The sequence below is a fragment of the Silurus meridionalis genome, chromosome 16 (genome assembly GCF_014805685.1).
Source record: "Silurus meridionalis isolate SWU-2019-XX chromosome 16, ASM1480568v1, whole genome shotgun sequence".
Lineage (NCBI taxonomy): Eukaryota > Metazoa > Chordata > Actinopteri > Siluriformes > Siluridae > Silurus > Silurus meridionalis.
In genome coordinates, this window is record NC_060899.1 from 13,157,265 (window position 1) to 13,183,613 (window position 26,349).

The 26,349-nt window shown below is 40.9% G+C and overlaps 1 protein-coding gene across 2 annotated transcripts; it reads right to left on the minus strand.

Moving 5' to 3' along the window:
- Positions 1-1,677: 1,677 nt before the first annotated feature.
- On the minus strand, positions 1,678-26,225 carry nckap5l (NCK-associated protein 5-like). 2 transcript variants are annotated; one of them, XM_046869574.1, is made up of 12 exons: positions 25,563-26,225; positions 10,789-10,920; positions 10,614-10,682; positions 10,337-10,375; positions 9,183-9,302; positions 8,472-8,558; positions 5,241-8,299; positions 4,939-5,074; positions 4,763-4,841; positions 4,136-4,429; positions 3,482-3,630; positions 1,678-2,622 (listed from the first exon to the last, which is right to left on the minus strand). In XM_046869574.1, the coding sequence occupies exons 2-12, from the start codon at positions 10,912-10,914 to the stop codon at positions 2,371-2,373; spliced, it is 4,410 nt and encodes a 1,469-aa protein (XP_046725530.1). In that variant the 5' UTR covers positions 10,915-10,920; positions 25,563-26,225; the 3' UTR covers positions 1,678-2,370. The 2 variants fall into 2 exon arrangements, with proteins under 2 accessions (XP_046725530.1, XP_046725531.1); XM_046869575.1 differs by lacking the exon at positions 25,563-26,225 and adding an exon at positions 17,810-17,950.
- Positions 26,226-26,349: the final 124 nt, after the last annotated feature.

Sequence of the window (26,349 nt, forward strand, 5' to 3'; positions counted from 1 at the left end):
ACATTTTTCTTTTTTTTTTTGACCTGGTGAAAAAAGGGATTCAAATCTCAATTCGCCATGAAGTGTGCCATTTTATGCGTCCTTCACAAGATTAAAAAACAAAGATGTTTTTGCACAAACAGTATAATTCACTCAAAAATTCAACAAAATGACTATAAACTTTGACTTCAGATGTCAGCATTCAATAAGAAGGTCATCGCGATGTTTACACAGCCTGCCCGGGGGCGTCACCGGGTGTTTCTAATTTCTGACATTTCCACACAAGGTGTCAGGAATGTTCTGTTTATGGTTGGCGTGTAAGCACTAAGTGGAAAGGAGCGATCATGTACAATACAGGACGAGGTCATTTGCCAAGACATGATCACAGAGGGACTTCGCTTGAATACAAACAACAAAACTAATTGTGTGGAAATGAATATTCAATTTAAAGAGTGTCTCGGAAAGCCAAACATTTCTCTGGTGGATAACTTAAGACGAAGACCAAGATCATCTGATAAGAATTCTCTTGGCCTATTATGTAACCTGATCAAGTATCTAACTGAGATACATTTCCTGTAAAGGTTTGGAAATACCTAGTCTGTTATGGTTTTTGAGACATGCATGTTCCTTTTTGTTTTTAGTTAAAAGGCAAAAACGCACAAGAATTTAACAGTTGATGACTGGAAGAAAGTTCTGTGGACAGAGTTGTTTAAATTCTGACATTTTTGGCTCAGATAGAAGAATTTATAGAGAGATGTAAGCAGACTGCCTTTCACCCACAGTCACTCATGGAAGTGGAAGCTGAATGGTTTGGTCTTGTTTTGGGGCAGGGAATGTTGGAGACTTATTCAAGGTAAAAATACTAAACCAACATGACTACCATTCCATACTTCAACACCATGCAATTCCATGTGGACTGCGGCCAATTGGACCCGACTTCACCTTAGAACAAGACAATAACCCAAAGCTCTGTAAGCATCATAAAGAGTCAGCTGAAGTGTTATATGCGTTTACATTTTTAGCATTTAGCAGAAGCCCTAATCCAGAGTGATTTACAACTAAGCAATTGAGGATTAAGGGCCCTGCTCATCACCTTCCAAGTCCAATGTCTTAACCACAGAGTTACCACTTCTAGAGTGTTCTCTACCACCGAATGGCCTGCTCAATCACCACACCTAAATACTACTGAACTGCTCTGGGATTAACTGGATCACAAGGTCAAAAAGAAATCTTTAACTAAAAGAGCAACTTTGGCAAGTTTTACAAAAGGCAAAGTATTTCATTTGAATGTTTGAAGACACTAAGCCGGTCCGGATACCGGTGTGTGTAAAAGCTGTTATTCCTGCTAAGGGAGAAATTTTCAATGAAAATAAAGTTTACTACTAACTAAATATTTTTTTGTGCAAACATCTGTACATTTGTTTGGTCAAAGTAAAAGTTGCATATAAACATGCATGTGTCTCGAAAACGCAAAAAAAACTGAGTGTTTCCAAACTTTTGACAGGCGCTATAGCTATACATATATATATTGTATTTAAAGTAAAATGTCCAGTCAAGGACTTCATAGTAATAAACCAAACATACACAGCCGGACACAGAAAACTGAGCAACGAACGCTAAAAAGTAACCAGCGAAATGTGGTCTTGTCTTACCACACTATTGAAAAAAAGATATTAAATAAATACTTGCAAGTTAGAATTCACTGTAAAACACTGTAGCGCTATCACACACGGATAGTACTTTATTATTGCTACAAGTTGTTGACATCTAACAGATAATGGACCTAATGGAAATCAGTGTCCAATTCCAATTGTACACCAATTTATCTAATTTTTTGTTTTTACATAAAATATGCATTTTAAATTATCAACAAAAATCACATACATATACACGATTCACTTTGCAATAACTTTACACAACTATGTTAAACGAAAGATGTGCGCTAATGTACATGTAGAGACAATTGAGAATTTGTTTGTTTATGGAAGACCTGTAATGGTTTTAAGTGACCAATCATGACAAACAATTCAATGACCGAAAGGTGACAAGTCTATTCTGCTACTACCTGAATCAGAAAAAATACGGTGTAAGTTTGTTTAAAAAAATTATAATTAAAAATGACGAGAACGGAAATTTGATGAATTCCTCAAATCCACCACACATACTTGTCCACGCTGGCTTGCATCCAGTAGAAAGGTGACTCTCGGATAAAAGGTGACTTCTTGCAGGAACACGTCGTGTGCGTGTCCTCTGGTGCCAAAAGCGTGTTGTCTTGTGAATGCTTTTAAATAAAAATAAAAATGCTGCCCGACACGACCAAGGTTACGGTGTAGAAAAAGTACCTCATGGTCAGTAAAATCCTATCCAACTCAGCTACTGGCACTCCCCCTCTCAGCCTTGGCTACCGCAGGAGGACAGGCTGTCATAGAGAGAGTCGCTAAGGGATTCGGGGGTCTCTAAGACCTGGGGGTGGCCAGGGGAAAGTGTATCATCAGGCCTTTCTCTCACCAGCTCTAACCCAGGTTCTCTACCCAGGTCTGGGTTGACAGGAGGACGTGCCTTGCCTCTGCGCACCTGACTCGGCTGCGGCAGGCTTCTGGGGTCACTGGCATGCCTGATGGGGGAGTCACTGGTCTTTGAGCGCTGTATAAAGGGCAAACATCAAATTAGAATTGTACTTTAAATTTTTAATTACTGAAACACCAGAAAATATTTTACTTGTGCTAACACACAGCATGGCGCATCCCATGACACTGGCATTACAGTGATGTTAGATGCCATTCAGGGGTGTAACAAATACTGAGGAATAATTAAGTGAAAGTAATGTGTCTATAGTTTAGGAGAGTAAGTATCTGGCTAAAGAAGTGCTAAAGTCAAAGTAGACATGTTGACACAATTTAGTTGCCTAAATAATTAAAGTCACTGTTTTTATGTGTATAAAAAAAAAAAGCCTATTATTTATATTAGCTATATCTCAAACTGTTAAGAGAAGTACGCATTTACTAGAAAACATAATTTATTCATTTTTTTTAGTTTGCTACGCATATACATTACTAACACTGCATTGTGTGATAATTAATTAATTAGTAAAAGTACAGTTTGTAAAGGCTAACTTTACACTTTAAAGGCTAGCCTCAACATTTTTCTTTTTTTTTTTCTTTTTTTTAAATAGATGCCTTCTCAGGAGGCAAAGGAGACACCTCATTTTATATGAGTCTTTGCATACTTCAGCATGTTGAAACATTTTACTGAGGTATGCCAGAGATGCTCACCTTCAATTTCCACACTATTAGCTATGGTGCTAACTACATTGTGTGCCATGAGACCACCACCACAAAACATTCGATGTCCTTGGAAATTCAATAAAAATAAAAAACTATTCCGTTTTCTATAGATCCCAAATACAGCATAACACTAGTGTAGGACAGTATAGTATTAAAGTACAATTCCTCAAGCATTTTCCACCCCTGGTGCCATCTATGTGCTTGAATAGCAGACTCACCCTCCTAAATGAGCTCTTCTGGTTCACTGAATCTAAGGCCTCTTCGACTCCAAGATAAACATCAGACGGCTCTGTTGATCCTTTGAGGTTGGGGAATGTCCAGTTCTTTGTGGAACCAGATCTTACGGGTCTGCCACAGACGTCAGCTCCTTAAAATTGAAAGATGATCCATAATTCTTCACATATATACGAAACCATACATTTAACAACAACTGGGGATTAAAGCGTTTCTTAGCTTCTTTTTGTGAATTTGTGAGGAATAAGACATGGTGGGGATTTTGGTATAAGAAAATGGCCTCTCATGTATTTTAATAAGATGAACAATCTGACCTTTACACAGTTGAGACACAAGATAAATTCTATTTATTTAAAAAACTATAAAACCTGTAATTTAGGTTATATTTGGGACTATTATCATAGCTGATGTTCTGGAAAACTGAAAATTCAACACTACACAAGTATAAAACATGATGAGGGTGAGTATAATGTGAACTCACCTTCATAATCATAACCTTCTGAATAACTGCATAGTTATTCAGAATAGTTATTTCAGGGTAGAGTGGGGCCAAGGCATCATAGTCATTACTGAGCTTGTACTAAATCCAAAGGCAAAATAGCTTAGAAAAAAAACAATACACCAACAAACACCAGTACCTTCTTGGCCCGTCTCAGCAACTTGGTTGGATGCAAGTTTGCCCTGCAGTAGGGTACTATTTAATTCCTGCCCCATGATGTAATCTTCCTCCAAAGAAGACAGCTCTCTTTCCAAGGTCCAGGCCTTATGGGGAATTTTTATCCCTGAGCAATGTCGTCCCTGAGGAAAAGAAGCATCATTCTCCCCTTGGGCCTTCCCTTTGGGAACACTTTTACATCCAGCGTTCACACTGTAGTCAGGAAGAGGAAACGTGCCAATACCACTGTCCAGGGTGTGTGTGGAAATTCCAGAGCCTGTAAAACACAGTATGTCAGTACACAATCATATATGTAAAGTCCACAAAATTGGGAATCACTTCTTTTTTTAAATAAGACATAAAATATACATTTTCTGTCAATATAAACTGTTCTGCTTAAGAGCCAAAAAGTCAAATCCCAGTGAAATCGTTTGAGACGTTACTCCTCTGCAGGTGTTACTCATCGTAAAAGCCACAGGAAGAAACATGTCGAGCAACCTTGTACTGGACGATCAGGTCCAGGCCTGTTTATGAGGTCATGCGCTAACCCATTTATCAAATACATCATCTTGGTGTGGTAAGTGACTGTCGCATCAGTCAGCAGGCGTACCTGCAAAGTGTTCATGGTGAATTGAATCAGCCAGGTTCTCATCAGACACACCATCCACTTTAGTCATTAAAGAGGCAGCCTGGGGACAAATCACAGAGTTCGGCCAAGTTTAGGATTAACTCTGAATGTCTACATTTTAATTGCTGGCAGTGACATACAAGCTGTTATGACTTTACCTTTTCCATGTCCTCACTACTTCTGGTCTGACAAACAGCACTTGCAATATGATGGCTGAAGACTGGCCTGGTTTTGCAATCAAATGATAAGCGTCGATGAGCCACACCGATACCGCCAACATCCTTTCCATCCACCCTTTTATAAAAAACAATGATTATTAATTATTCAACAAGTTTTGGAATGTCTCTACAACCCACTTACTCAGTGGATTTCAAAGCAGGAATGCATGACTAAGTCGAAAAGCTTGATTGATATTGACAAACGTAAGCACAAATGTATGAAACTGCCACATCATACATACCGGTTAAGCAGCTGCTGCATGAAGTTGTCTGATGGCACACCCCTGTACATTACAGACAGCTGCCCCTGAGCTTGGTCCATGACCACCTCACAGGAATGGCCCTTTCCTTGTCGGTCCATAGCAACGCCATTCACATAGGCACGTTCCTCTTCAAGGGCTTTGTGTAGCCCCTCCGCTTTTTCCATTAACATGGATATGTTTAAGCTCTCGCTCTCTGGCTTTTTAGTAGCCACTTTAGAATCCTTTCCCCCTGAGGATATATTGAGTTTCCATTCTCTCTTTTCGTCTTTGCCTTTTGAAGCCTCGGGTTTTCGATTAAGAGCTGGCAGCTTACTTTTACGCAAGCCAAACCAGTTGGCGATTCCACTGGAGGCCTTCTGTTTAACCTCAGGTACTTGAGTCTTGTCTTGTTCTTGAAGCTTCAGCATGTTTTCCTCTATGCCTTTCATGACCTTTTGCTCTATGGAGGACTGAGGGCTTGGCGCGGAGTGCCTCTTTTCTTCAACTGACTCTGTAGGCCTTGGAGGTGGTGGAGGAAGGCTCTCCCCTAATGAATTTTTCTTCTTACTGGCTCGGGATTGGCTCCTGTCTTCAGATTTGGACAAGTACCTCGGAAGCTCCTGGGTTGGTTTTGCATCTCGGTTTATAGATGCTGGCACAGTTTTAGTTGGAGATTTTAAAGGAATCCTGTTAGGGCTGCTGCTGTGGGGACTAGAAAGGTTTTTGCCACTGTATGAAAGACTATGTGGTGTTGTACTTTTAGCATAGCTACGCAAAGCTTGTGCAGCTTCTAAGTTGGTAGACAGTGCTGGCATTTTAGATTTAGGGCTTTCCGGTTTTGCAAGAGACATTCTAGAGGATTCGCTTTCCAGCTTAGAGATTGTAGAGCTTGCAGGTATTGATTTGATGCCTTGGTCAGAAAGTTTGGAGAGAGCACTGTCCATATGACTCGAAACATATGATTTTTCTTCAACAGAATCTGTATTATTTAAAAGTGTTTGTTCTTCAGTTTCATAGTCAACAGTTTTGCTTTTGTCACTGGTTCGAGGAGGCGTTTCTTTTTTATCATTTGCCTGCGAGCAAGCGGATTCTTCTGTGTTCCTCAACTTGCCAAGTGCAGCTAGTCTTTCTTTGAAGGAATGGCTTGATTCACCCAGCTGTCGGCCCACACCCGTCTTCTTAGGAATGGGTGGTGGATCATTCTTTTTAATAGGTGAACCTGCACTTTGTATGTCTTTCACCAACTCGTTTTTTTCTTGGCTTCTGGACCGCATGCCACTCATTTGTGACTTCTGTGAAGATGACTGAGTAGGCAAACTGCGATGGTTGGCCTGCTTATGCCATACAGGGCTATCTGGGCTCTCATCTTGATCTGAGAAGTCAGATCCTTGTGAAGTGTCCTTTTGAGATTTGAAACTTATGGGCCTTTCTAGTCCAAGGTTTCCTATCTTTCCTTTGACTTTCTCTGTGTTCGAGCTGGCATAACGGAGTGCAGAGCTCACCTCTCCAAGAACCTTGGATATATCTGATCCACCAGCACTGGAGAGATCAGGAATATTTTCATAGTGTGGTATTTTCTGGGGTGTCTTTTGTGAGTAGGCAGTTGCTGTAGGTTTGCATCCTCGACTACTTTTAGGTATGCCACAGTTAAGCTCTTTTGGCACCACTGGAGGTGGATCATCAGATAGCGGTGGAGAGGTTGGTGCAGAATGTGTGGATGGATACGGCTCTGATTTGGGACAGGGTGGCTGTTTTTGCCTTTCTGCTGTGGTTGCTTTGCGGGTAGGAACAGGTGAATGATGCACTTCATAGTTGTTACTGCGACATGGGATCTTTGAGCTGCGTGTTAGTTGAGGGCTAAGACGGGGAGGATTGGCTACTGGGGCACGCTCCCCGAGAGTGGGAATCTTAAGAAACTTGAGCAGTTTTGAAGGGGAAGACTTGACCTCTCTGATGCATACCTGGTTGGGGTTCACAAGTTTAGTACCATCAGCCTGAAGGTCTTGCGATGTGCTTTCCTTCACAGGGACACATATCTCATCTAGTACTTTTGATGCTGTATGATTCTCATTGGGAGAAAACAGCAGCCCTTTATGCAAAGGTTCATGACTTTTAATCTCACTATATGTGTCTTGGAGGTTGTCCTTAAAACCAAGATTAGGTAACTTTGGGGTGACTGGCTGGACATCAGAATCAACAATCTGCAGAAATTCCTCAGCATCTGTAACCTTCTCAAGCTTTTGTGGTAAAACAGTTTTTAAGTGCTTAAAGTCTGTTTCCAGAGTACTTGTATCGTTTGTACTTTCATGACTAATTTGTTCACTGGTGGTGTTGCTACTTTTTGATAACCTGACATCTGATATTCTGTTTTTATCTCTAGTCTCTTTCTCTGACAGTGTAGAATTAGCTGGTGCATGATCAGGCACTCTATTAAGGTCTCTTTCAGGTACTGCCAAGTTAGAATAAGAGTCAGGGGCTGCTGTTGCTAAAAGCTCATTGGATGGTTCAAGAACTTTTTCAGACGAAATAGACAAATCAGCAGACTTCCTGATTACTAGGAGTTCACTAGTACCCGTAGGAGGCTTCACGTGGCTCTGTAGGTCTTGACTCTTATGGAATTCAGGCGGAGCCAGGTTGAGGTTGTCGATAGTAATTGTATTTGAAGTGCAACAATTGTGGCTACTGTTGGCTAAACTGAACGAGTCCTTATTGGATAGAATTAGACATGTGTTACAGCTTCCACACTTTACACTATTGTGCTCTGCTCCATTGATACAAACATCTGAACAGGAATGGGGACAATTCGTTTTAGTTATATTGCACCGAGGCAAGTTGTCTCTGCAAGCCAACACCGCATCCTTAGAGACCAGAGCTTGGCTATATTCACAGAGGGAAGAGATGCCAGAGGAACGATGGTAGCGTAGAGGATCCGTCTCTTCAAGCTTGCGTAAGACTTCCAAAATGTGTGCTTTCTTTTTCATAAAAGGTGATAAGGCGTCCATTGAGGTGGTAGAGCTTTGGGTTTCAGGAAAGCAGGTTTGTGCACACTCTCCATTTCCCTTTAGAGTAAGACAAACATTGGAAGGAAAGGATTTCATAAATATAGTTTAGTTAAACATTTAAAATAAGATACATTTTGACACTTCTATATTTGAACCTTATCATTAGCTGTATTTTAGTCTGCTTTTCATTTTGTGTTTACAAAACTTCATGCATTGTTTTTTTTTTTACCTTGGACTGTGCATTCCTCTGAGTTTCATTCTGTTTGTTTGAATCAGTGTGCTGTAGTTCAGAAATGTGTTCCAAGCAGGACCCAGTCTGAAATCAGAAGTCAGTAAAAAGTGTTAGATCCATACTAGATTATCATCTTTTTCATACAATAGGCCCCTTATTGGTGTGGACACCCGGCATTCCATGAGTGCTAATATTTAGTACAACAGTATTGTTATATTTCACTTATCGTAATTTGCATGTCTTTGTTTGCTACATACATTTTCAATTCAATATATCACCTTTAAACCCTTTACTACACTTACTATGGGCTGTCATACTATGCTATATACAGTTACTGTCTTTAATTCCTTATATATAGAATTGTTGAATAAAAGCCAGATAAATGCTGTTGTTTTGAATAGTACCACAGCTGTGAACACTTAGATTAAGTTTAAGTAATACTGCACAAGCTGTTATACATTATGAGTACATTATCAGTATATTTTATAAGTGGATAATGTGTACCTGATTAAAATTCTTTGTCATTCCCTCGGAAAAATTCCCTCCCACCACTAAAGTAAACAGGACAGCGCACATTTTCGACAATTTGGCATGCAAAATAAACAAAGATAATAGGGCGGTTTAAATATACTCTTCAGTATGCTACTACAAAACCCCCCAGCTTTGTCTACTAAGAGAACTCCGTGTCAAATTGTTTTAACAATTTACCTGCTGATGTACACATGACTGATTGTGCAGTTTCTCTTGGAGGAGTTCACACAGTGTTCTGTTCTGCCTCTCCAAATCAAACACTCGCATTTTCAACTTGATGCACTCTTCCCGCAGATCCTGAAACAAGCGAGCAAAAGAAAAAAAAAACGGTTTACTGAAAGTGAAGGATGGCCACAGTTCTGTAAATATAGGTGCTGCACTTAACAATAAACAGCATACAGTGCCGGGCAAACACCTAGTCTTTTTTTGTTTTGTTTTGATGACAGATGCATATTTCGTTTGTTTATATGCAACAAAATGGTTAAATGTCAAAAATGCACAAGAATTGGACAGCAAACGACTGGAGGAAAGTTAGGTGGAATTAAAATTCAACATTTTTAGCTCTAAAAGAACAAGAGCAGACTGTTTCATAAAACGCATTCAACTTGGAGCTGGCTTAATGGTTGGGGTTGTTTTGGAGCAGAGAATGTTGGACACTTATTCCAGGTAAAAAGGAATATCATTCCAAACTTCAACACCATGTAATTATGTCTTGGACTTTAGCGGTTAAGGCATTAGATTTTGAATCTGAACATAGTGAGTTCAAATCCCAGCCACACCAAGCTGCTGCTCTTGGGCCCCTGAGCAAGGCCCTTAAAGACTCAATAGTATGAATAGGATCAATTGTAAGTCGCTCTGGATAAGGGCCTCTGCCAAATGCCATAAATGTAAACCAACCAAATGTAAAGTCTTAGAGAGCAAACAGTCAGTTGGAGTTTTATCATGGATTGGCCTGCCCAGTTACCGTATATAAATCCTATTGAATTGCTTTGGGATGAACTGAATGGCTTTAAAAGAAAGAGCTAGTGAAGAACATCTTTGGCAAGTTTTACAAGACGCAAAGTATTTCAGTTGAATGTTTTGAAGAAACGACCCGTCCGGCAGCCGAGATTGTGTAAAGCTGTTATTCATGTTAAATAAGAATTTTCTATTGAAAATGAATATTGTTTTGGTTAAAGTAAATCTTTATCCTATTACATAACCTAGTTGGTGGCATATAGATAAAAAGGAACATGCATGTGTCTTTCAAAAATCATTAAATACTTGGTGTTTCCAAACTTTTGTACAAACAGGCCATTATCAATACAAATTAAAAGAATGATAAACTTTACCTTTTGGTTGAGCAAGGCTTGGACGACATGATTGGCTACCTATCAATGATAAATAAAGAAATATATTCATTAACAAGTTAAGCTTTAGCCACATTTGTACAACATTGCTTTACAATAGAGAAATAATGTAATTTTCCATTAAACACGAATGCCACCAGGCTCAAGGACAACATCGTAATGTGATTTATTTTATCATACAAAACCATTAGAGTATCCAAACCTAGTAACATTGTGAAATAAAATTTTAAACAATCAGAGTCAGGTTGTCAGAACTCACTTCATCCAGGCATCTTTCATAAGCTTCTCTCTGGCTCTCATTGGCGAGGGAAAGAGCAGAGTTCTCAGCCTGGACGAAAAAAAAAAACGCTTGTTATTCAACATACTGACACTGAACAGATATAAAAGATGTGGGTTCTCATGGTGTCTTAAGAGATGTGAAAAGTGTGACTCACTTGAAGCTCTCTGACACGCTCCAGGAGTTCGCTGCTGCTCTCTTCCTCCAAATATGATTCCAGATCACCCTCCTCTGACTCTAGGTCCTCCTCAAGCGCTCGGTGTTGGGTCTCCTCGGACATCATCTTTACCTGCAACGAAAAATGTAAAGCGTGAAATACAGGACTGGCTGAGAAACAATTGTGGGAAATGGTGTATGAGAAGAACGTTTATTTTAAAAGCACTTTTAACAATATACATTGTCACAATGGTGCATTCATTATCTGCGGTCTTGTACAGTGATCTAAATTTTCCTGCCATTTTTCTCCCCTCTACTAGTGGAAAGCAATAGTGAAATAGAAAGGTCCGTATAGGATTGGTGCTATAACTAGTGTGTAAGTGAGGGCTTTGGGACTGCTGGGATTTTAGTGGGACTAATAGACCAGGCTTAGGCCACAACTTTATAATAATAAAGGAGATTAAATAGAAGTAAGGGCTCACACCATTTGATCGTGGTCTTGTCACCACCCCTGACTCCAGCTTAACCTGCATTAGAAGCCTGTTTTCCATGGCCTACTTATGCTCCAGAAACAAGGACCTCACTTGACAGCATACTTTCTGCCAAAGTGGACTAGGTCACTGGCTAGTGGAAGCATTGTACAAAGCATTAGACTTGCCGCCTCCACCTGTAACAAAAGATCAGATCCATTCAGACGACTCGACCTTCTCGTGCTCTACCATAAATGCAAAAGTCAGAGTCCACCCATTCCTGTTATTGCATTACCAGAACCTTGACCTTCACTACTCACTCGGGATCGTACCGGCATACCCGCTATCCTATTGCAAAACTCAATCTGAAAAATCGATTGGACCGGTCATTCCAGTCATTCATAATTGATGCTTTTAACGTCGAAAGTGACACATTCATTCTCGCTTGAGCTTGCGCCGAATTGGTTTAAATAGATTCGCCTCATACAAAAACCAATAAGTGCAAAATCCACTGGGGTCACAGTGCAGAGTACAGTGGATCAGAGCACATTAAGAATGTGCTTGTAGGAATGTCTGAACCTCAAACAGAAACAGCTCAGGCAGTGTAACACAAAAATATATTTGATCATATTATTCTGAACAGAAAATTTCTTTCCTAATGCACTTAACACATTGAGCAGTAACAGTAGCATTTGAGGTGGTACGTGGGTATACATCATTGCTGCTTTGCTGAGTTTGGGTTATTGTTTGTGCACATATTCTCCACATGTCTGTGTGGGTCCCCTTTGGGTTCTGTGGAATCCTTCCAGCTCCCCAAACATGCTGGTAGGTGGATCTGTGACTCTAAATTGCCCCTAGGTGTGAATGAGTGTGCGAACTTGTCCTTGGCATCTAATCATGAATCAACTAAAGTAACCATATATGAAAACGCTTGGATCAATAGCAATAATAAAAAAAAAATTGGAATATACCAAGCTGTCACATAAAAGATTTGTAAATGAAGTTTCACTGACATCTACCCGCAGTCATTGTGCTGTTTGTATACAATTCAATTTCAGCAGGAGATCTATAGACTGTGCACTGAAAACTTGTCTTCTACAGTGCTGATAGATTCCAGTTTATCAGAGCAGCTGGAATAACACTATGGCACTTTTCAGTAGCCATCCATTTAAAAAGCTGTGCAAACATTACACATGACCAAGAACTATATATAGCACAAAGCTGAAAAAACACCCAAACCTGAGAGCGCTTTTTTTCTGCACTGGCAGACAGAAAGGTTGAGGCTGTTTTGTATCTGCTTTTGACCAAGAGCCAAAATGCCTTTGCTACACAGAACTTTTAAGGCACCAAGATACACCAGGTATTAAATCCACAAACATAGCATGCTGGTTATAAGGCACTAAGACCAGAGGCACACCGAACATAATCTTCTTTATATAGATTAAACGCCAAGGTTATAGAGATGCCATTGTGTGCTGGCTGTTATTACAGGATGTAAAGATCCCATTATCATTGTGGTTTCTTACCATGCGAAACAGTACCTCCAAATGTATGCATGTGCGACGGGGAGGACTGGGGGGTTTTCCAAACCTCCTGACACCAGTAAAACTTAAAACAAAAGAGTCTGGCTTTGCAATCAACTATCATACATAATCATTAAGCATGAATTCCAAGTATGATTTGAAAACCTAAACAATGAACACCACCCCAGGAAATCGCTAACCGGGGACAAGCAGATTAAGTATTTCGGATTGTTTTCTTTCAGAGCTGATGGTGGATGAGCAGGTTGGGTAAAATGTAAATATATTGTCAACTTTTAAAATTTTCAAGTGAAAATGAAGTGAGAATCAAATTCAAATCATATTTTGACACAGCCAAAGACTTGCTACATTTTTGTCAAAGGCTTAAACTCGATTCATCAGCACACGTTATCTAAAGTGGATAATGTCCTTGGTTGCATAAAGTCCTTAGCGTACTTCCTGCATGCTACAGACTTTATGCAACCAATCTGAATTAAGGCGCATAATTCGTCCACATATTTTGGAGGTAAATTAAAAACCATTTAAACCACAGCAATGCTGCAACTTGGAATTCAAGCGGAAAATGTATATCGGATGCTTTTGGGATTTTTTTCTGCATCTCTGCTGGATCTCCTGGGGTTCGGACTGCTCAGGAAATGAAGCCTATCCTCAGGAGTTTATCTGAGACGCCACTTTGCAAGGCTGTCATGGGTTGCTCATCTTTTCTTTTCATCTATGAATCACTGTCGAGGAATGAACAATTAATGTCATGAGTAAGCCAAAACCACCAAGACACTGGCTAAATAGTCTAATTTCCAAGTTTCGGTTGTGCGACAATTCTACACTGAGCAACTGTGGAGTTTATTTTTAATTACAGAATTCCCCAGAATGAGAAAATATATTCCCAGTGTAATGACTAGAAGATTGCAGCAAAAAAAAAAAAAAAAGCTTTGCCAATCTCACAAAAGAGATTCTTCAACAAGACCTGGAGATTAGGTTGGGTACAGCAAACCTACCTACTGAAGCATGAAAGTCGGTTTTAGAGATGTCATTAACCACTGAAATACCAGAAAAGCAGCATTTCAATGTGTACAGTAGATCCTTGTGGTTCTAAAAAAAAATAAAAATAAAAATAAAAAAATACCTCACTCTTTGATTATACAAATAACAATGCAACTATTTCTCAAGCACTGGCCAAACAGACGTGGATATTTCTCAAAATGTTCGGGGGGTTTTAACCATTCTGATTCCATATAATTTCGAACTCTATTTGGCACCTAATTCATAACTGTTCATCAGAGGGGAAACTTCAGTAAACTCAAACATGTCTGAAAGTTAGCACATTCATTCATTTCTCTTTGCAAACGGCTTCATCCTGTCAGGATCATGGTTGTCCAAACGTTTTGGAAAACGGGCAGTGTTTTCTCTGCCAGTAAATACTTAAATATTTTACATTTGACAAACTAACAACCTGCTTAGGAACCACGCTAAACTTCCTAGCATATTCAAAACCACAATGTTGGTGTGCAGTTTTGTACTGTGACGTCAGCATGTAAAAAAAACTAACAAAAAAATTTCCACCCACACATAAAAGTACAGAGTGGTGTGACTATTGCCCTATTGTCTGGTGATCCTGAGTTTGAATTCTGTGATGCCATTGCAAACAGTGGCCAAGATACCAAAAGAGCTCCTTGGGTAGCAGGAATGGAATACGGCACTCCCCTGTCAATCATAACAGTAGTAGCAATTGAGGGTATGCCTCAATTGCCTTGTGGCACTTCATTAGAGGTTTAAAAAAGATGTGGGGACCTATGTTCAAGCCTGAACCCGCCCCATATAATAGAGGAGTTGTGAATTTGGCCAAGGCTGTATATGGGGACAGTGGGGATTACAAAAACTGATAGTGTTTTAAAAAAAATAATAAAATACACAAAGTCTACAAAATTATCTATGTATTTCTGGTGGTAGCTCCAGTCAACCGATGTCTTTAAGATGAATGTGTTTACCAATAATCACTACATTAACACCTTAGTTTTTGGTTGCTCACACCCAACAGAAAAAGCAGGTCAATCTCCTCCTGGCTGGACCAAATAAGATCAGCATTATTATGATTCAAGCTGTGAACCATTCATTTGTGTGACAAAAAGATCTGTGGACCCTTCTGTACTCGCCCGCGTCAGGGTGAAAGTTGACAGTCAGCAAATAGATACGCTCAAGTACAGCTAGCTATAACGAGTACACCTTTGGTGACAAGATGAAGACGAGGGTCCTAGTGCAAACAAAGGGAAGACTATAGGCTCCATGCTAACAAGATTCTTGGCAGCACTAGCAAGCTCCTAGCACATAATCCTACTATATACTGAGTAATAAACCTAGCAGTAAAACATTGTGCCGTGGCCTTAACAGGGCCCCCATGCTCACTAATCTGTAAAGCGGTAGGTTTATTGAGCATTCGCTGCCGAGAGACTACTGTTCAACACTTCTGAATCGCCTCCTTCTGCTGTTGTAGATGGTCCAAATGGATACCCTAAATATCTGCTCTTCATGCTAGCTTTAGTGTATTATCTCACCATGATCCTAAAAGCTGCTGCTGTAATCATAATGACTGTCCTGTGCTCATCCCTGGACTCAACCCTTTCAACGGTTTCTCTTTATTCCTCTACACCTGTATTCTGTAATGATTCATAAGCGCACTATCCAGTGTCAGCCAACATAGTTCCCTTTACAGTCTGGTTCCTCTCAAGGTTTCTTCCTCGCAAAACTGCCCCAACCTCTGGCTTCCTCGTTACGGATCTAAATCTACATCCGGATTTATGTAAACCTGCGCTGTGGCAATGTCTATTATTGAAAAGCATTACAAAATAAAATTGAACCAAATCTGAATTGTTAATATTAGGATTTTGGAATTCAAAGAAACGTCCAAGCTGGGATTTTTTTTCCGTTTGTTTCTGAGTCAGCGGGTTGGCATGATGGCCAGATGACAGTCTCTTGAACATGACTAACGCTCAAAACCAGAGCTTCTCTCAACACACCAGACTTTGTAAAAGCATGGCAGTCAGACACTGCAGGCGAGTCTCTGTTTTTGGAGACATCAAATAGACACAAAAGCTTTTATCTTACTATGTGGAGGATGCAACGTGTCTGAATGTTGGCATATGTGCTGATATGATTTAAAGAGGACTGGTGTCTAAGATGGAGGATGGTGTAGTTTCAGGATTAACGTGGCACAGAATACTGATTTTATTCCCCCTCCCAATAAAAGAGAAAAGAAAAAAAAACACAGGCAGCACATTTCAAGGTCCATCTGGACAACAGGGAACATTTAAAAACACACAACACATTTATAACACAGATTTAATTATATTGCTAGACTATATTTTTGGAATAAAATACAACCAATATTATTCGTCTAATCACCAGAATGTGACTACAAAAAGGAGGATCATAAAGGACAAAAACTGCTTCAAAAATAAATTCGATTTCAATTAGAAAATTCTATATATAAGCCTATCAATATTGGTTATTTATTTTTGCATGATTCATAAGATTTCTAACATGTACAGTGTAATGGAATATATTAATGTACAGTATATAAATCTCTTTTGTTAAGGGCAAACAGTAGATACTTAATTCATGCAAATAATCTGTGTCAAGAGGAGATAAAAATAAAAAGAAAGAAAAGAAATGCAATAATATTTTGGGGGTTGAATTAAAGCCATGAAGAAGGCAATCAGAACTGGGGCACTGGGATCCCCAAACCTTGTCTCCCTCCCCCACACTCCTGGGGTTATTAAGAACCAAACCCATCCCCGTCAGCTGAGGCAGTCTCTGATTATTCACACTCTGCACAAAGCCCTGTAACATCAAGCACCTCCAAATTATTGATCCTATTTTTTGGGTGATTTATAATCTAATAAAATGATCAATTGGCTCAGAACAGGGTCTTGATGGTCCTCTTATGCATAGAATGAAAAGAATTAGCCAAGAGGCGTCAGCTGCTCATTTCCATCTAAGGGGAAAAACAAACATAAAAGCCTTGCATCAGTCCCCCCTGGGGGCACATTTTTCTTCTTCTGATGTGCACTATTCTTGGGGTAGACCCAATCTGTGTAGTGTGAAATTCTCGGATCTTGGCAATAAATTTAGAATGCCTTCAATAATTCAGTTCAATAAAGATTCCCATTTTCAAGATCGCAAGATCCACTTAGCCTCCACAACGGTAGGCCAATGCATTCACGATAGGACTACAAGGAATGCACTCCCTGATACGGCGTTCTGCTCTCATCCCAGGTGCTAAACTAAGATAATGGTAAGTCTGCAGATAAAAAAAAAACAAAAGCACAGACTGCCCTTCACGGTGTGGCACACTTCACTTCTCACAAGTACAATTTTTTTAAATCCCCCATTTGTGTCTGCATAAAAGACCTCAAAATGGCCAAAACACACAGCAGGGAAAACAAATAACCAGGATCCCTTGCTCTTTCAAGGGTGACTGAGAACATGTGGAAGGACCCTACGCAAGCAGCTGAAGGTGAGGTGTGAATTAAGCTGTTAATTTGCTGCCGCTTGGCTGTGAATGGCGCCGTTTTGGATGAGTCAGGTTATCTGTCTCGCCAAGAGCAATCGAACGTCCACAAACTGATGAACTCTGCTACTTTCGGTGGTGCACACAGAGCAATTCAGAAATAACTACGTCCCAGTTGATCATGTGAAAAAGGTGCAGGACTTAATGTCTTACATTAAGAAACTCTGCCGAGACACTTTTAGGTTCATTTAATCAAAAGATAGTATTAATGCAGTAAAGATATTGTAATTATTTATCACTTTAACCTTGAAGCTGTGGTTTTATAAATATCCTACCATCTTATATTACATTAGCTAGTTTAAAAACAAGAAAAACTATTTGTTTACATTCTGGTGTCTTAAAATTTCTTTAAGAACCCTTCGCTAAAAAAAGTGTACTATACCTGCACATCTAGTCAGATCATCCTAGGAGCCTGAGGACAGGGAAACAGAGAAACAGAATACGTGCCTCGTATGCCTTTGCAACTTCATGTCAGACATGGCCCTCCGTAGACCTTTCCTACACGTGTTTGTTCCTCATTCTGAAAAGAGCTGCGGTGGTTCCCATGATCTCCTATTGTTCTGGGGAGAGTGAAGCAGGCGTCTTATCCGTTCAAACCTGAGTGCACTATGACAGCTGTGGGCCGCCCCCTACCTCCCACCTCCACCTATCTTCTCTTCTCTCATTCTCTCCCTCCTCCAACTGCTGCCCAAACATTAACCCTGCAACTGCTGGAGCTGCCATAAAAAAAGGGGGGGGGGGGTGTATATATTTCAAAAGGGACAAGGCTCTGCCATGCACAAAAGACAAAGATATTGACGGGAGGATATCCTACTAGTCGAAGGGAGTTGCAGAGTTACCCAGGCAACCATGGCCTCGTCCTAAGAGGATTGCGTAAAGGTTGTAGAGTTGCTGATTGGATTGTGACCATAGTTACTCATAGTCATTGTAGGTGCACAAGAAAAAAAAAAAGAAGAAAAAAAAAGACCTGCTTAACATAAAAAGGGGGAAAATATTTTTCTCTAGTCAAAATAATCCACTCAATCAATATCAACAACTTATGTTATGTCTATGTATCCTGCATGGCCATACAGAGCTGCAGACAGAGAAAGCTTGTGTTTGCTTCCTTTTTAAGTGAAATGGCAAAATTTGGGAAATGAGACATAATGACTTGACTTTTTAATTCCACTGAAGTTCAAAGACATTGTTCCAACAACAAGGCAAGTTAAAAATTAAAAAGAAGTCAAAACACGTTCAAATCAAAACTAAACTGCATTATAATGATTAGTATTTTAGAAATTGTCTGTCAAAAATGCATTTGTAATGTCAATAAAAAAAAAAAAACAATAAAGCAAGAAGGTAGTTTAAAGTGAATTACTCATTCAGACATGGTTTAATTATTCCACTTTGGTACATTTCTGCTAAAAAATGTGTGTACCAATTTGATTTCGAAAATTATTGCACATTTCAAAGAAGACTTAAATTACAGGCAATGAAACACCATATTAAAATCTAGAAACGAGCCTGTCATTCCAGCAAAAGCATCCCCTAAAGGATATCTGGCCGTTTTCCAGCACAACAAAGGCATCCTTGTGAATGATTTTTCAGAAGGCATTCTTAAAATACCGTGTCAACCTCCTGGTTAAGGGGCCAATGAAGAAGCTCATCAAAAATCATGCCTGAACCTCGGATCACGCCCCTGTCAGCCACCCCTGTCGCCGGAATTCCTCCTGGAGCAAAAACAGTGGCTGTGTGTTAAAAAACTAAATTGGGCGATATGACCCAAATGGAAGAGGGGTCACAAGTTGTCCTGGAGCAAACAGTCGAGAGTGGAGGGAATCTGCCACAAAGAACCATTGTGATCCTGCAAACACCACTTTCACTCATGAAAGGACTGTGAATAATGTGTGTATTCGACGCACCTCGTAAATATCACGTGGAAGGATCGATAATGGGGTAATACGTAACAAAGTGGGTGGCAATGCCAATGCGGGGCTAAAAAAAAAAAGAAAAAACTATTACTGACCACAATCTGTAGGTTGTGGATCTTTACTGCTATTTCAAGTGTTACCAATTAACTTCTCAGCAATGGCAGGACAACTGGCGAACACTTGGGTAAGTCAGGAAGCCCCAGGTGCTGGATGCCATTTGTATTAACATGTACATAAGTACTTTGCCAAGCCATGTCTCTTGGAAAACAGCTGGACATTTAACTTAAGTGCAACATCTGGTTTAAAAAAAAAAAAAAAAAAAAAAAAAAAAGCCAGACATTTACAGCAGAAGATTTTGCTGATCAGACCTTAGCTTCGAACTCAACCATCCAATTTGATTTGGCAGAGCTAGGGCAATTTTGCCAAGAAGAACAGGAACAAATATCAGGATCCAGATGTGCAAAGCTGATAGAGACATGTCCCTGAAGACCTGCAGCAAAGTATTCACCTAGGGGGGTGGATCCTTATGCAACCCAGACATGTCTGCTTTAACTGAATGTTAAAACTCCCAATGAAGTCTGTTCAGACCAAAAAAAAGATTTAAAGGGCAGTGAAGATATTGTACATAGGCAGAAAACAAATCCTTGCTCTTGTACAGTAAACAGACAGATTTAAGGATAAGCGTTAAACCAAAATGTGTCGAGTGTGCATTTGTGACGTTGCTGCGAGTTCGGATTAACAAAATAAATCAAGAGCGCCGACAAAAAAAAAGCCCCCATTGAGAGCAAGACAGCTTAATGGGCTGTAATGTGCTGGACTCCATGTGAGGTGGAGGGGCCGCTCCACCTTTTGGAAATGTGACACTACTCTGGATGAGGGAGGAAAAAAAGAGGAGGAGGGGCTTGTATGCAACTAAAACCATGAACCAAGCCCTCTTGTGTTTTCATATTCTTTTTAAATCCCACAGCGATACAAACTACACAAAACCTATGCCTTTTGTAACCACCTCAATCATCTTTAGTGAAAGTGAGCTTTTCTTTTTCTTTCTCGTGTGTATGTGGGAAAGGGAAAAAAAAAGAGCTCACTCTTTTCTGAGGATCATGTGGTTACAAAGGACTCAAAGCAGCCACACCCACACCCCATTAAAAAGCAAGCACATCAATTCAAGGTTTTGTGTGAACAGTAAATACACGAGTATCCAAATATAACTTGGTGGTATCAACACAAATTTGCCTGAAAGCATTGAACAAGCATGTGGCAATAGTTACCACCTAGGATAAATGTCATGCTGATCAAAAAGAGGAAGAAATCTGAGCCAGTTCCTCTATTGATCCTCAAATAAAGGTTGCAGGTGAAATGAAACGAGGAACAGAAATATTCAGCAGTCAGAAAATGAGGAACTTGTTATGAGGGAAGCATATGCTTTGGTATGCATGCAGTGTTGACCGGAGCCGCTGTCCCCTGGCCGAGGGTGCAGTAAAAAGCAATGAAGCCTTGAGTTCAGTAGGCTTCAGGGACAGAACGACAAAACATCTGGACGGCATCTGGACTGCACCTTTAGGATTTAGTTTTGCTCTGTGCACCCACTGTCTGCTCATGGCCCTGTAATCCAAATATTCCTCCTTATTAATGAGCGTGGAACGTATGCGAACGACACAAGGGGCCACATTCCATGTGCTCATTAATCACCTTCGCTTGTACGCCAGTGTTTGAAGACCTATGAGAATTCTGCTCTCAAAACAGAGTACCGGATGTTTCTGGATGAGAAAAAAAAAAAAAAACGGACTAATTTCTTAAAATATTTGACACAAATACAGCATAGATCGGGATTCATTTTCGAGGAAAGGGTTTGGCTGTAATTGATGGGATGCGAGGTCACGGGACCCCAAACCGCTGAGGCTTTCTTTTAACCGGCTGGTGGTAAAGCTTTTCAAAGAGCTCTATGAATGTAGCCATTTGTGCCAGGAATGTCGAGAAGAGCCCCTGCCATATGAAATGGACCACACTAGGCCATTTCTGATGGCATTTGTTTAGCGCTTGTCGCCGTCCAACCACATCGTGGACATTTATCCCTCAATTGCCCAAACAGGATGTGCCACTGACCTGGTTTGCTTGAATTGATTAGGGCTGCATTCCGACACATATTTCCGCTCACCACCAGCATGAATTGAATGTTTGTTGCAGCTAAAGACTGGCGTTCTGTGGAGTGGAGAACCAGTCGAAATGTTTGTACGACCTCAGCTTCTTCTGGGGGCTGGATGGGAGGCAAAGCAAATCTTAACCCGTCGCATGCGATCGCACGCTCCTTCCACTAAGCACTCGCAGCCAGCTTGCAGTACGCTTGACACGCCAATATCCCGCCATCTCAAAATAAATATTTATTCGAAAGAATATACTGATAATGTACGACTGGTTTAACTTATATTCCCTAGTTCTAGGGAAGATGTGTAAATAAAAATTATACCCCCTCCCCATCTCACAGGAGCTCCCACAGTTCTTACAAAGGTAGACGACCCCCAGAAATGAAACAAAGGCAGCAGGGGGGGAAGTGCAGTCAACGTAATTGCTTTCCTCAAAATATCTGCAGCGCGTGGAAACAGAGGCGCGGTCTTGCAGACTCGGCACCGTGCTCCCCTGCTGAGATCTCCGGCTTCTTCTGAGTAATTGATGAGTTCTCCACATGCTAATGTGACCCGCCAATCCATAACCCAGGGTACTGGCAAGATGGAGAGCAGGAGGAAACTTGCTGGTGGGGAAAACCAGATAATAGGGCAGCCCTAACAAGGCAGGCAGAGAACGAGAGAGAGAGAGAGAGAGAGAGAGAGAATGTTTTCCCATTTGTGGGCAATGTGACCATTTTACAAGACGAGGCAAGAAAGAGAATGTAATGACCACTTCCATTCTCTCAAGTTGGGCAGAACAGACGCATGGAAGCTCTTGGAGAAGGAGTCTAAGCTTTAGGGGCCCAAAAAAAGGTCCAATTTCATGGTCCAGCCCTAACAACTGTCCAGAGAGTGGTGTTTAGGGTGCCTAAATGCTGCAACAGCAGAAAAAGAAAATGGTCAAGGAAAAAAAGGCTGAGCAAAAAAGATAACCCAGCCATGTAAGCCATAGTGTGTATTTGTTCTTCCAAATACAGTTCTCCATTATCCAAACCTACTTACAATTAAATGCCTAGCTCAAAGACTCAACCATGGAATTGTGGCGATGATGGGATTTGAACATACAACGTTCCGATTATTAGCCTGATGTTTTAACCTCCCAGGCTTTCCACTTCTTTCTTAAATACACAGAACATGCAGAACACTTCATGCATCAAAACAGCAGCGTTTACATCAATGCACTTCCCATTTACATCCCTCATGTGCTCTTTCTTTGTTTAAGCAGCTGATCGGCCTCCTGGCTCAGTGGCATGATCAGGTGGCTGAACGCAATCTCCCTGGACCTTTCTGGGCTCCGGTCCATGAAATAACATCATGAGCCTTCGAGAAGGAAAAACAGACACTGTTCGCTAGCTATACAGCAGCCATGTGGGAGGCGTAGCATAACAATGTACCATTCTGGACAGTATCATCCCAAGTGCTACATGAGGACAGCATTTTTATTGCACACGCATTTTGGAGCTTGAAATTGTTCGAGGGTTACGCAGTGTGATGAACGCCTGTGTTAGTGTCAGCGGCCCAATCGTTCACACAGATCTTCTAAAGGATTTGTCTTCCTGTAAATCATGCTTTCTAGAAATAACCTGGTTACAATATAAACCAGTTCAAGAGACATGTAAGATGAGAACGTCTTACTATTCTGGGCATGTTTACATTGTTTTATTTATGTCCCGAATTCTCTGTCACGGACAAAAATCGCACAACACCAAAGAATTCTTTGCTCGGAAGATCAGCGGTCTAAGAATGCACACTGTAATAGGCTCGCTGATGAGTTATCGCTACTCGGAGCAACAAAGACTCTCAATATCAGACTTTTTTAAGCAAACTTCTCAGACTATAAGCAACTCTTCAATGCTCGTCTATACACCGTCATTATTCCGACGATCCAAAGTCACAAGTCAGCTACAAATTCTCTAGTGATGATGGCGAAACTCAAACAAAAGGTAAACAGAAATAAATATCCATGTAGGAAACATTTCTGTTTAAAGACGAGCCTGGGATTGTGCTGATCATGGATCATTTCAAGGGGTTTATCATAAGAAAATCGCTGTATGATCGGACACGAGGAGACATCACATCACACAAACGCACACAGCAGAATTTGTATCGCGTCTGACAAGAAATAATCCAAAAATAAAACAAATAGCTTAAAAATTTTCAGTGCAAAAGGGTGAGCAGATAAATAAGAAGCCTTCAAAAGGGTAGAGTGACACTTAGTTGACAAACCGTGACTAATTTGTAGGGCATAAGCATTTTCAGGAGGAATTGAAGCAATAATTGCACAACTGCAAAAAGAGGTCCAACGAGAAAATCAGTGTCTCACCCATCGCCCGGAGCGGTGTACAGACGCTTGTGTGTGTTTGTGTGTGTGTGTGTAAGAGAGAAGGGGGGGGTTGTCATGTTTTTATATCTTGCTAGAGACCAAACCTTCCTACTAAAAGAAGTATATCTGATAGTTTTAAGTGGACATTTAGCTGTTAATCATATGGGGAAAAAAAAGGATTTTTATTTTTGAACCAAAACAGCAGCTGACCCAAATGTCTTCTGGTTCCTGGGGTTGAGGTTCAGTTTAAATTATGGTGTAGTCATAAAATGAATAAGTAATTCAGGAGCAGTAACTCACAAGGACAGTAAAGGCAAATGTATGTACATCTGTGTGTGTGTGTGGGATGGATACACCCTCACTGGTATGTTTATAAGACAGATTGTAAACAATCGAAAGAAGGAATGGTGCTCGGCCATCGTGAGAACTTGTCCAATAGAAGATAGAACACGCCATTTTACACACATCAACAGGGAACACGCAGCACAGGGGGTTTGAACGTGACCTTTTCGGAATGCCTAAAGTCGGGGGTGTGCAATCACAACAGGGGAAAAAAAAAAGTATGAAGAGGTCATCTGCCTTCCATTAGGGACGATGCATGCCCTCTGGGCACGAGAAAACTGATCAAAGGCCTGGGCGAAGGAGATAATCGTCTTGATCATGGGAGTAGCTCACACAACAGCCATGCAACCATGACTATCTCCAAAATCAAGGAGCCAGGCCTGGTCATTTTTTTCCCCCCAATCTAACTGTCCATTACCTTCTTCTGAGCATCTTCATCTCGAATCGTGTCATGCAGCGTCCGACTCGGACACACGAACCTCTCAGCGGGAGTGAAGATCATTAACTTTACTGCACCGCCTTGGAATTTTGACCATCGCAGCCTAGGTTGTAAGCCAGCCTTAATATAGGTTTTGGCCATGGGGGCCTTGCAAATGTGAAAAACATCTGTAAAATATTAAAGGGGACGGGCTGGAACTGGAGGAGGAGGAGGAGGGGGAAAAGAAGGGCATGCTTTTTACCCTCAATTACACTTGAATTAGTTGCTGTTTTAGGGGCAATACAACACGGGGCTGCCAAAATGAGCCTTTTCTTTTCTTTTTCTTTTTGCAGCCACTCAGAACAGAAGCAAACACAAAATGCTGGAGACTGTAAGAGTGCCAACAGTTTTTTGATACACACATGCAAGCAGGGTGAGGAAAGGAGTTGTAGGGTTATAACCCCCTTTTCATCAGCCCCAGGGGTCAACACAATGACAGAGAGGTATAAACACGATATAAACCGCCACCTTATTATTGTGCTTATTATTATTATTATTATTATTATTAATAATAAAGAGTTGCCCCAAATATGGCCTCCGTTGTTTACAATTATATTTAAATGGCAAAACACACACACACACACACACACACACACACACACACCGCATCCTGTCCAATCGTAGGCAGGATATCACAGCCAGCATCCTTAAACCCGGCGCCTCAATTGTGTTTTTTTCTTTTTTAAAGAGCAGCTCGGTTCCGTCCTGACCCGCGTCCACGCGCACTCAGCAGCAGGGTCGTGGTACCGCGTCCCGGTCCAACCCCCGGCATCGTGGTTCCGGACGGAGCACAGATTATTTATTGTCATTATTATAACAGTGTGGGTTTTTTTTTTGGCTACACGGTCGGCAACGTTTCCGCTTTCTACCGCGCGGCTACGTTGAGCTCTGTGTAGAAAAAGAGCTCGCTGAAAGGGGGGAGGACAAGAAAGGAAGAGAAAAGAGAGTGAAAGAGAGAGAGTGTGTGGATTTTTTTTCTCTTTACCTTAAGATGCACAGCACCGGAGATCGCTAGGCAGGCAGGCGGGTGGGTGAAGATATCCCGGACTAAGAGACGCCCCGGAGCGCTCGGTGGAGCTCGCAGAGCGTGGCCATGTTTCACGGGCGAGTGCGCGCGCTCACTCCGGATGTTTGGTCCGTCGTGTCTCGGCCGTGTTTGGGGCTCGCGCAGGCAGGAAAAGTGATGTCATGGCTCGCGCTCGTGCTCGCGCCTGCCCGCCCCATTTGTTCATGTGCTCCACGTAGGCCTGCCATCACTACGAGCTATCTGAATCACAACACACACGCACGCGCGCCAAGTGTGTATAAGCAATGCATTTATGGAAGGTGCGAAGAAATATGAAACGACCCAAATAAACACATTGTATTTAGGATTTTTCAATAAATTGATATAAAACACGGGGAGGAAAACAGGGGAAAAGTCCTGAATAATTGCAGTAAGGACAGAAGAAATGTCCTGTAAACATAAAAAGGACATCAAATGATTGGGATTTTTATGGTCCTCAAGAAATTGATAAAGACCTAAAATGCAGAAAGGTTTTGATGGTTTGGGTCTGGTTCCTCTCAAGGTTTCTTTCTCATACCAACTCCATACCAAGGAGTTTTTCCTTATCACGGTCACAACTGGCTCTCTCATTAGAAATAAACTTATAGGCACTCAACATAGATTAAAATGTTATAATGTATTTGTCTCTGTAAAGCTGATTTGGGACAATGTCCATTGTTAAACGTGCTATACAAATAAAACTGAATTGATTAGAACTTGTCTGATA